General features: G+C 44.5%; 1 protein-coding gene and 1 long non-coding RNA gene across 3 annotated transcripts in view; one reads left to right on the top strand and one right to left on the bottom strand.

The window, feature by feature from the left end:
* Window positions 1-738: 738 nt before the first annotated feature.
* LOC139025469 (uncharacterized) lies at window positions 739-4,399 on the bottom strand. Its single transcript, XR_011477062.1, has 5 exons — window positions 4,182-4,399; window positions 2,399-2,440; window positions 1,834-1,907; window positions 1,184-1,352; window positions 739-790 (listed from the first exon to the last, which is right to left on the bottom strand). It is a non-coding gene; the product is annotated as an uncharacterized lncRNA (long non-coding RNA).
* Window positions 4,400-4,423: 24 nt separating this feature from the next.
* Window positions 4,424-11,983, top strand: part of ppcdc (phosphopantothenoylcysteine decarboxylase) — a 29,035-nt gene continuing 21,475 nt past the window's right edge. Inside the window, exons 1-2 of one of the 2 annotated variants that reach the window (XM_070440612.1) lie at window positions 4,424-4,731; window positions 7,790-7,885. In XM_070440612.1, coding sequence (XP_070296713.1) covers window positions 4,588-4,731; window positions 7,790-7,885 — 240 coding nt within the window. In that variant the 5' untranslated portion in view covers window positions 4,424-4,587. The remainder of the gene's footprint in view (window positions 4,732-7,789; window positions 7,886-11,983) is intronic. The other variant, XM_070440610.1, reaches the window with a different exon arrangement.

The raw sequence follows: 11,983 nt of genomic DNA on the forward strand, positions 1-11,983 counted from the left end.
AGTCTGTTATACTCACAGTCCTCTGACAGCCTTCAACTTGTTAAATACAGTCTGTTATACTCACAGTCCTCTGACAGCCTTACATTTACATTTACATTTAAGTAATTTAGCAGACGCTCTTATCCAGAGCGACTTACAAATTAGTTAAATACAGTCTGTTATACTCACAGTCCTCTGACAGCCTTCAACTAGTTAAATACAGTCTGTTATACTCACAGTCCTCTGACAGCCTTCAACTAGTTAAATACAGTCTGTTATACTCACAGTCCTCTGGCAGCCTTCAACTAGTTAAATACAGTCTGTATTAGTAGTTAACAGTCTGTTATACTCACAGTCCTCTAGTTAAATACAGTCTGTTATACTCACAGTCCTCTGACAGCCTTCAACTAGTTAAATACAGTCTTATACTCACAGTCCTCTGACAGCGTTCAACTAGTTAAATACAGTCTGTTATACTCACAGTCCTCTGGCAGCCTTCAACTAGTTAAATACAGTCTGTTATACTCACAGTCCTCTGGCAGCCTTCAACTAGTTAAATACAGTCTGTTATACTCACAGTCCTCTGACAGCCTTCAACTAGTTAAATACAGTCTGTTTATACTCACAGTCCTCTGGCAGCCTTCAACTAGTTAAATACAGTCTGTTATACTCACAGTCCTCTGACAGCCTTCAACTAGTTAAATACAGCTGTTATACTCACAGTCCTCTGGCAGCCTTCAACTAGTTAAATACAGTCTGTTATCACAGTCCTCTGACAGCCTTGATTCCATGTTCAGTCGGGTTTTTTCTCCTCCTGGAAAAGTTACCACAGAATACACAATGAATATATATACAGTATATGTTCTATATTATTATATTGTTATGAATCAATAATAACATAACATATAAATATGAAGTAATCACTGTCACAAATGTGCTACGCTTGATGCTCTTCCCCCACCGCAGAGACAGACAGACAGGCAGGCAGGCAGGCAGACAGACAAGCAGGACAACACAGACAGACAGACGAAGACAGACAGAGCGACAGACACACAGACAGACAGACAGACAGACAGACAGACAGGCTGGCAGGCAGGCAGACAGGCAGACAGACTGGTGCTGTCTCTCTCTCATTAATGAGCTATATCCTGCTGTAATACCAAATCTATCCTGACATCCTGAATTAGCATTAACATTACAGGACGTTACCTTCTCCCGTAGCTCCATCTCGGCGTCAGACTCGTCCACCCAGCGGTCGAAGTCAGGAGCCAGGAAAATAGGTTTCTTCTCCTGTAGGGCGAGTCTGTCCCACCAGCCACTCAGCTGCTTACGCACTGTGATGTTCACTGGCGCTGGGTCGACCTGTGGCTCACCTGGAGAACACATGTTATCTATTAGATTAGAATAACCACGCACGCACGCACGCACGCACCACACACACACACAGGGTCCATCTACTAAACACAGTCTATTATTATTCAGAATAGTCTAGTAAACACAGTCTATTATCAATCAGAATAGTCTAGTAAACACAGTCTATTATCAATCAGAATAGTCCATCTAGTAAACACAGTCTATTATCAATCAGAATAGTCTAGTAAACACAGTCTATTATTATTCAGAATAGTCTAGTAAACACAGTCTATTATCAATCAGAATAGTCTAGTAAACACAGTCTATTATCAATCAGAATAGTCCATCTACTAAACACAGTCTATTATCAATCAGAATAGTCTAGTAAACACAGTCTATTATCAATCAGAATAGTCTAGTAAACACAGTCTATTATCAATCAGAATAGTCTAGTAAACACAGTCTATTATCAATCAGAATAGTCCATCTACTAAACAGTACCTCTGTCTTCACAGCATTAAGGAACGGCAGACTAAACTCATAATCATTCTGTCCTCTTGCTCCATGACCCTGGGCTGGAAACAAACAAACAAAACAAAGGGATCATTTGTTTCTTCAAAGCCATGCTCTAATGGTAGGTTAATGAGTCTTCAAAGCCATGCTCTAACGGTAGGTGAATGAGTCTTCAAAGCCATGCTCTAACGGTAGGTTAATGAGTCTTCAAAGCCATGCTCTAACGGTAGGTGAATGAGTCTTCAAAGCCATGCTCTAATGTAGGTTAATGAGTCTTCAAAGCCATGCTCTAACGGTAGGTGAATGAGTCTTCAAAGCCATGCTCTAACGGTAGGTGAATGAGTCTTCAAAGCCATGCTCTAACGGTAGGTGAATGAGTCTTCAAAGCCATGCTCTAACGGTAGGTGAATGAGTCTTCAAAGCCATGCTCTAACGTAGGTGAATGAGTCTTCAAAGCCATGCTCTAACGTAGGTTAATGAGTCTTCCAAGCCATGCTCTAACGGTAGGTTAAAGTGTCTTCTGGTTGATAATACTGTAATAAATAATACGTACCCCTGAATTTGAGACATTATCATGCACGCTGATGTCAAGATTCTGCAAGAGAAGAGAAGACAGTACAGATTACATCATGAGTTGCTCCCCTTTAGACTCTACCAAAGAGCTGATACTTGAGCTCTCTATGGGTAATCATTTTGCAAAGGGAGGCATGCAAATTGTACTTTTAAAATCCAGTAATATTAGGCAACTGGTTGTGTTCTTAGTTTCATTGATCAGTGTTTACAAGTCGAGGCAAATGAAACCAGCCAGGACTCGTTATCAGCCCCTAGTCTATCTGTGAAGAGGAAGTCTTGCTATGTTGAAACACTATCTTCAACCACCATCTCCATGAACTTAAGATGTAGACAATACTGATGTTATTTACCACCTCTGAAGAAGCCTGCCAGTCACTCTGAAGAAGCCTGCCAGTCACTCTGAAGAAGCCTGCTAGCCACTCTGAAGAAAGCCTGCTAGCCACTCTGAAGAAGCCTGCCAGCCACTCTGAAGAAGCCTGCCAGTCACTCTGAAGAAGCCTGCCAGTCACTCTGAAGAAGCCTGCTAGCCACTCTGAAGAAGCCTGCTAGCCACTCTGAAGAAGCCTGCTAGCCACTCTGAAGAAGCCTGCTATCACTCTGAAGAAGGCCTGCTAGCCACTCTGAAGAAGCCTGCTAGCCACTCTGAAGAAGCCTGCTAGCCACTCTGAAAAGCCTGCTAGCCACTCTGAAGAAGCCTGCTAGCCACTCTGAAGAAGCCTGCCAGCCACTCTGAAGAAGCCTGCCAGCCACTCTGAAGAAGCCTGCTAGCCACTCTGAAGAAGCCTAGCCTAAGCCACTCTGAAGAACCTGCCAGCCACTCTGAAGAAGCCTGCAGCCACTCTGAAGAAGCCTGCTAGCCACTCTGAAGAAGCCTGCTAGCCACTCTGAAGAAGCCTGCTAGCCACTCTGAAGAAGCCTGCTAGCCACTCTGAAGAAGCCTGCTAGCACTCTGAGAAGCCTGCTAGTCACTCTGAAGAAGCCTGCTAGCCACTCTGAAGAAGCCTGCTAGCCACTCTGAAGAAAGCCTGCTAGTCACTCTGAAGAAGCCTGCTAGCCACTCTGAAGAAGATAATGGATACGTCGCGCGTGACTCAGAAATATGGATACGTCCCCGTGACTCAGTTATTATAGATACGTCACAGTGACTCAGTTATTATAGATACGTCCCCGTGACTCAGTTACTATGGATACGTCCCCGTGACTCAGTTACTATGGATACGTCACCGTGACTCAGTTACTATGGATACGTCCCCGTGACTCAGTTACTATGGAAACGTCACCGTGACTCAGTTACTATGGATACGTCACAGTGACTCAGTTACTATAGATACGTCCCTGTGATTCAGTTATTATGGATACGTCCCCGTGACTCAGTTACTATGGATACGTCACCGTGACTCAGTTACTATGGATACGTCACAGTGACTTCAGTTACTATAGATACGTCCCTGTGATTCAGTTATTATGGATACGTCCCCGTGACTCAGTTACTATGGATACGTCACCGTGACTCAGTTACTATGGATACGTCATTAGAAACACAAGCATACAATTGTATTTATATTCTATTCTATTATTTTCTATTGTGCAACGATAGCCTACTCAGTCACATTAGGGCTACATCCTCATGCTAAGGGTCGATTCTCAATCCAATGTGAACTTCGGAGTAACATTGTAAACCTGGTGATGAATATACTAAATCCCTGTATGTTTGTGAGCGGTTTATTTATTGCCTCTGGGTGACAGGTCCTCTCTCCACTCACCTGCGCGTCAATCAGCTCCACTCGCAGGTAGATGTCCTCATGCCGCTGGGCCCAGTAGACGTGAGGGGTCAGCGTCTGCTGCATCGCACCTGTTGAGAATGTCAGCACAATTCACCAAAGCATGAAAATCCCCTACTATAACATACCGGACGGTGTGTCTCTCTTGCGGAAGCCGTCGAAGAGCCAGAATATTCTATGGAACCAGCGTGCGCGCTCACGAAAGGTCGTTGCGATACGTGCTCGTTCATCAGTCACTGTGGGTCACGTGGAACCAATGTTTACGGAAGCTGCATCGGGCGAAGTTCATAGAAGTTAAAAGTTGGCGATATTTTGCGTATTCTCGGCAATCAGCATGCTCCTAATAACGTGTTGAAGTTGTTTTTGTAGTGATCGTTTTCCAGCTAACATGCAGGCGGAATCACCCGTAACGTCTCCGAAATTTGATTTGTTAGACTCGTGTGGTAAATTTCGTGTGCTGGTTGGGGTCACGGGTAGTGTGGCAGCTCTCAAAGTGCCTCTGTTGGTCTCCCAACTTCTAGAGTTACCCGGGGTAAGTAGATAGGTCATCTAACTGGGATGTGTTTCCTGCTAGCTGTATTTGGATTCATGAGTCAGCGTTACTCAAACAAGTATGGTGTCAAACGTTGCTCTCTGTGACCTGCACATGCATGGTTATACCGCTGGAGGACGATCACCTTGTATCGAACCAAACGCTCTATTTATTATGCAACTAACAGAAACTGACGGGGAAATTCCCCCCCAAAATAATTATTTACGTATCCTAGAGGTGCAGTCACGACGTTACACTTCTAATATCAGGTCATATCAGCATTAACCCGAACGTAACAGGTTAATGCTACCACATCCGGTTTTCAGTAGAAAAGGAAGCTAGGTTGAATTAGCTCTGTCCCGAAAATCTGTTATGTAGATAGGCCTAGATAATCAACACTTCTAATAGCAGGTCATATCATAGGCCGAGCTAAATTATCAAACCCCTTGACGGCCCCCCAATGAATTTATCAACTTCAGTTTACCTTGAACAATATCATAATGTCCAATTATGGACATTTGTAGAGGCACAAACAGAGGTAAATCACAGATTAGGTTCGAACATCAGCCATAAAAAAAGAATCTTCACATCTGAACTGTAACACTGCAATATAATTAATAATTCATCTATTTGTTCATGCTTTCATGTCATAGTTATTCCGCTACCTAAGAATAGTAAAGCCCCGTTTTACTGTCTCAAATAGCCGACCAATCAGTCTGTTACCAACCCTTAGTAAACTTCTGGGAAAAATGGTGTTTGACCAGAAACAATGCTATTTCACAGTAAACAAARTGACAACAGACTTTCAGCATGTGTATAGGGAAGGACACTCAGCAAGCACAGCACTTTGATGATTGGCTGAGACTGTGGGGGCTGTTTTTGTTAGACTTCAGTGCAGCTTTTGACATGATTGATCATAGTCTACTGCTGGAAAAACTGATGTGTTATGGCTTTACACCCTCTGCTATATTGTGGATAAAGAGTTACCTACCAAGGAATAAGTCAAAACTAAAAGCATTGTATTTGGGGCAAATCAAACACTTAACCCTAAACCTCAACTAAATCGTGTAATGGATAATATGGAAATTGAGAAAACTGACTGTCCTGGTCAAAACATATTGGAGAAAGTTGAGGAGACTAAACTGCTTGGAGTAACCCTGGATTGTAAACTGTCATGGTCAAAACATGTTGATACAACAGTAGCTAAGATGGGGAGAAGTCTGTCCATAATAAAGTGCTGCTCTACCTTCTTAACAGCACTATCAACAAGGCAGGTCCTACAGGCCCTAGTTTCTACCTTCTTAACAACACTATCAACAAGGCAGGTCCTACAGGCCCTAGTTTTTAGTCTTCTAAAAAAACACTATCAACAAGGCAGGTCCTACAGGCCCTAGTTTTGTTACACCTGGACTACTGTTCAGTCGTGTGGTCAGTGACACAAAGAGGAACTTAAGAAAATTACAATTGGCTCAGAACAGGACAACACGGCTGGCCCTTAAATATACACAGAGAGATAATGTTAATAATATGCATGTCAATCTCTCCTGGCTGGAAGAGGAGATGAGAATTGACTTCATCACTAGCTGTAATATTGAGGGTATTGACATGTTGAATGCACCGAGCTGTCTGTCTAAACTACTGGCACACAGCTCAGACACCCATGCATACCCCACAAGACATGCCACCAGAGGTCTGTTTAATCTACTAACACACAGCTCAGTCACCCATACATACCCCACAAGACATGCCACCAGAGGTCTGTTTAAACTACTAACACACAGCTCAGTCACCCATACATACCCCACAAGACATGCCACCAGAGGTCTGTTTAAACTACTAACACACAGCTCAGTCACCCATACATACCCCACAAGACATGCCACCAGAGGTCTCTTCACAGTCCACAAGTCCAGAACAGACTATGGGAGGCAGACAGATCTACATAGAGCCATGACACATGGAACTCTATTCCACATCATAAACTGATGCAATCAGTAGAATTTATTAAAAAACAGATAAAAATACACCTTATGGAACAGCGGGTCTGTGAAGAGACACACACAGGTACAGACACACACATACACACTCTACACACACGTGGGTATTGTGTTGTAGATATTGGTAGTAGAGTAATGGTCTGAGGTAACACACTTAATGTATTGTAGATATGTGAGTAGAGTAGTGGTCTGAGGTAACCACATTAATGTATTGTAGATATGTGGTAGTAGAGGTCTGAGGTAACACACTTCATGTATTGTAGATATGTGGTAGTAGTGGTCTGAGGTAACACACTTAATGTATTGTAATATGTGGTAGTAGAGGTCTGAGGTAACACACTTAATGTATTGTAGATATGTGGTAGTAGAGGTCTGAGGTAACACATTAATGTATTGTAGATATGTGGTAGTAGAGGTCTGAGGTAACACACTTAATGTATTGTAGATATGGGTAGTAGAGGTCTGAGGTAACACACTTAATGTATTGTAGATATGTGGTAGTAGAGTAGTGTCTGAGGTAACACACTTAATGTATTGTAGATATTGTGGTAGTAGAGGTCTGAGGTAACACACTTAATGTATTGTAGATATGTGGTAGTAGAGGTCGAGGTACACACTTAATGTATTGTAGATAGTGGTGTAGAAAGGTCTGAGGTAACAACATAATGTATATGTAGATATGTGGTAGTAGATAGTGGTCTGAGGTAACACACTTAATGTATTGTAGATATGTGGTAGAGGTCTGCGAGGTAACACACTTAATGTATTGTAGATATGTGGGTAGTAGTGGTCTGAGTAACACACTTAATGTATTGTAGATATGTGGTAGTAGAGGTCTGAGGTAACACACTTAATGTTATTGTAGGATATTGTGGATAGAGTTCTGATGGGTAACACACTTAATGTATTGTAGATATGTGGTAGTAGAGGTCTGAGGTAACACACTTAATGTATTGTAAATATGTGGTAGTAGATATGTGGTTGATCCTAGGGTAGAGGTGTTAGGGGTTAAGTGTTTCAAAGTTGGAATAACACCCCTATTGTCCTCTGCCCGTTTGCAGGTGGATGTGCGTGTCGTCACTACAGAACACGCCAAGCACTTCTACGACCCAGCCGAGGTGGCTGTCAGAGTCTACAGCGACGCAAATGAGTGGGAGGTTAGTTATCAAACACAGGTCCTGTCGAGATAAGATAGAGCTTAGGTCAAATTGACATACAACGTTTTTTGTTGTTGTTGCATTTTAGCCTATCCTAACCCTTTTCCTAACCTTATCCTAATTATCCTAACCTGCTGCGTAAATTCTCCTAACCTGCTATGAAAAGTCCATTCTGACATAAGCAGTATACCATCTAGTGAAAACCTCAGACACAGGGTTTAGTCGTGTAGAGTTACAATTGACTTGTAGTTGACTGGCCGGCAGGTAGCCTAGCGGTTAAAGCATTAACCGAAAGGTCGCTGGTTCGAATACCTTAGCCGAGAAGGGGAAAAATCTGTCGATGTGCCCTTGAGCAAGGCACTCAATCCAAATTGCTCCAGTTGCGACGTACTACTATGGCTGACCTTGTAAAACAACACATGCACCTTTACGGTGACAATAAAATATATATATACTGTATTCTTTACTGGTCTTATATTTCCAAATCTAATTGCGGTAAAAACACAGTTTGGAAATCAAATGTCTGCTGCTGAAAAGAGAAGATGAATATGTCTGTAGTTAGGCTACCAAAATAATTTCTCAACGTGTTCGGTAAATGTTGACTGGACTCTATTGGACCCCTGTGGGGTTGGCAGGTAGGAATCTGGGGTTGGCAGGTAGGACTCAGTGGGGTCGGCAGGTAGGACTCAGTGGGGTCGGCAGGTAGAACTCAGTGGGGTCGGCAGGTAGTGGAACTCCAGTGGGTCAGCAGGCTAGAACTCAGTGGGGTCGGCAGGTAGGACTCAGTGGGGTCGGCAGGTAGAAACTCCTGGGGTCGGCAGGTAGAAATCAGTGGGGTCGGTGGACGGCAGGTAGGACTCAGTGGGGCTGGCAGTAGGACTCAGTGGGGCTGGCAGGTAGGACTCAGTGGGGCTGGCAGGTAGGACTCAGTGGGTCGGCAGGTAGTGGGTCGGCAGGTAGAACTCAGTGGGTCGGCAGGTAGAACTCAGTGGGGTCGGCAGGTAGAACTCAGTGGGGTCGGCAGGTAGAACTCAGTGGGTCGGCAGGTAGAACTCAGTGGGGTTTGGTTTCTTACCCAGGCCTACATTTCTTAGGGGATATCTATACCTAAACCTACATGACTCACTAGGCTAATCCTAAATAATCCTGGAGCAAAGCCAGTGACTTTGAAAACCGTTGGTCTGCATTGTGCTCACAGAGTCTAGGGATTATATTGGCACCTGCAGAAGTATTGAAACAAAACCACAGCTAGCTATTCCCGGCTGACGCGACTCATGTGGAACACAGCGAGGGAGAGCTGTGAAGAGCAACCCCTCGACTGAAGATTGTATAAATAGTTATATTAATCCTCAGTGACCACTCGCTGTGTTAGACAGCTACTAAATTCCGTGTTAGATTCTCACCGTGTGAGTTAGCCTCCAACGCTAATTAGCCACACAGTATGGGTTAGCCCGCTAATCTCTGTCCTGCGATCAATATAGCTGGATGAATGGCGATATGGCCTAAATTAGCATATAAGCATGTTAGCCTGTCAACTTGAGATCACGTCATACTTTATTTCTCAGAATAAAATGGGCATCGCTGGGTAAAAGGGAATTTATCCTCTATTAGAGGGAAATAATGTCTCACTGTGTTTTAAATCAAATGTTATTTGTCACAACACATGGTTAGCAGATGTTAATGGTCCCATACACATGGTTAGCAGATGTTAATGGTCACATACACATGGTTAGCAGATGTTAATGGTCACATACACATGGTTAGCAGATGTTAATGCGAGTGTAGCGAAATGCTTGTGCTTCTAGTTCCGACCATACAGTAATAACCAACAAGTAATCTAACCTAACAATCACAACTACTACCTTATACACACAAGTGTAAAGGATAAAGAATATGTACATAAAGATATATGAATGAGTGATGGTACAGAACGGCATAGGCAAGATGCAGTAGATGATATAGAGTACAGTAATATATATAAAAAATGAGAGGAGTAATGTAGGGTATGTAAACATTATATTAAGTGACATTGTTAAAGTGGCTAGTGAACATTTATACATCAATTTTCCATTATTAAAGTGGCTGGAGTTGAGTGTCCATGTGACCGATTCGGTTGGACCAAACCTAAAATACAAATAACGAGTGAAAGCGCTTGTCAGAGAGGAAGATGTGATTTCTCAGCATTGTTAGGGACAGGGGCCTGCTGTGTGTAAAACATAAGAGGGAGAGGCGAAGCGAGAAGTTTAACTCTCCCTAAAATCTCTCCAAAAGAAGCCCAATGCGTTGCTATGTGTTATTTTGGACCCTAAGAGCCAATTTATTCTTGATCCGAAAATGTTGTTGGATATGGATGATGTGACACAATTATCGGCGCCCCCGGATGTACGCAGAGGACAATTTGAACTCGCTGTGCGCCTCTCAAATGTTGTAACAATGCGGAAGGCAGGTAGGACTCAGTGGGTCGGCAGGTAGGACTCAGTGGGGTCGGCAGGTAGGACTCAGTGGGGTGGCAGTGGACGGGTCGGCAGGTAGGACTCAGTGGGGTCGGCAGTGGACTCAGTGGGGTCGGCAGGTAGGACTCAGTGGGGTCGGCAGGTAGACTCAGTGGGTCGGCAGGTAGGACTCAGTGGGTCGCAGGTAGAACTCAGTGGGTCGGCAGGTAGAACTCAGTGGGGTCGGCAGGTAGAACTCAGTGGGGTCGGCAGGTAGAACTCAGTGGGGTCGGCAGGTAGGTGGGTCGGCAGGTAGGACTCAGTGGGGTCGGCAGGTAGACTCAGTGGGTCGGCAGGTAGGACTCAGTGGGTCGGCAGGTAGGACTCAGTGGGGTCGGCAGGTAGGACTCAGTGGGGTCGGCAGGGTAGGACTCCGTGGGGTCGAGGTAGAACTCAGTGGGGTCGGCAGGTAGAACTCAGTGGGGTCGCAGGTAGAACTCAGTGGGGTCGGCAGGTAGGACTCAGTGGGGTCGGCAGGTAGGACTCAGTGGGTCGGGGTGGACTCCGTGGGGTCGGCAGGTAGAACTCAGTGGGGTCGGCAGGTAGAACTCAGTGGGGTCGGCAGTAGACTCAGTGGGGTCGGCAGGTAGGACTCAGTGGGTCGGCAGGTAGGACTCAGTGGGGTCGGCAGTAGAACTCAGTGGGGTCGGCAGGTAGGACTCAGTGGGGTCGGCAGGTAGGACTCAGTGGGTCGGCAGGTAGGACTCAGTGGGGTCGGCAGGTAGGACTCAGTGGGGTCGGCAGGTAGGACTCAGTGGGTCGGCAGGTAGGACTCAGTGGGGTCGCAGTAGGACTCAGTGGGTCGGCAGGTAGGACTCAGTGGGGTCGGCAGGTAGGACTCAGTGGGTTGGTCTTTACCCAGGCCTACATTTCTTAGGGGATATCTATACCTAAACCTACATGACTCACTAGGCTAACCTAAAATAATCCTGGAGCAAAGCCAGTGACTTTGAAAACCGTGGTCTGCATTGTGCTCACAGAGTCTAGGGATTATATGGCACCTGCAGAAGTATTGAACAAACCACAGCTAGCTATAGCCCGGCTGACGCGACTCACGTGGAACACAGCGAGGGAGAGCTGTGAAGAGCAACCCCTCGACTGAAGATTGTATAAACAAGTTATATTAATCCTCAGTGACCACTCGCTGTGTTAGACAGCTACTAAATTCCGTGTTAGATTCTCACCGTGTGAGTAGCCTCCAACGCTAATTAGCCACACAGTATGGGGGAGCCCGCTAACTTCCTGTCCTGCGATCAATATAGCTGGATGAATGGCGATATGGCCTAAATTAGCATCTAAATTCTTTTCACATTTATGAATCACGAATATATGGTATCTCCATTTTTTTTTTTTTTTTTTTATGTTTCCTTTAAAATGCACCATAACTTTTATTTTAAGGTCAAATACACTGCATTTCAAACAGTGAATAGTTATGAACACACCCTACTGTTTGAAAAGCATGTTAGCCTGTCAACTTGAGATCACGTGGCATACCTTTATTCTCAGAATAAAATGGGCATCGCTGGTAAAGGGAATTTATCCTCTATTAGAGGAAATAATGTCTCACTGTGGTTTAAATCAAATCAAATGTTATTGTCACATACAC

Source organism: Salvelinus sp. IW2-2015, unplaced genomic scaffold (assembly GCF_002910315.2).
Source record: "Salvelinus sp. IW2-2015 unplaced genomic scaffold, ASM291031v2 Un_scaffold2742, whole genome shotgun sequence".
In the NCBI taxonomy this organism is placed as follows: Eukaryota; Metazoa; Chordata; class Actinopteri; order Salmoniformes; family Salmonidae; genus Salvelinus; species Salvelinus sp. IW2-2015.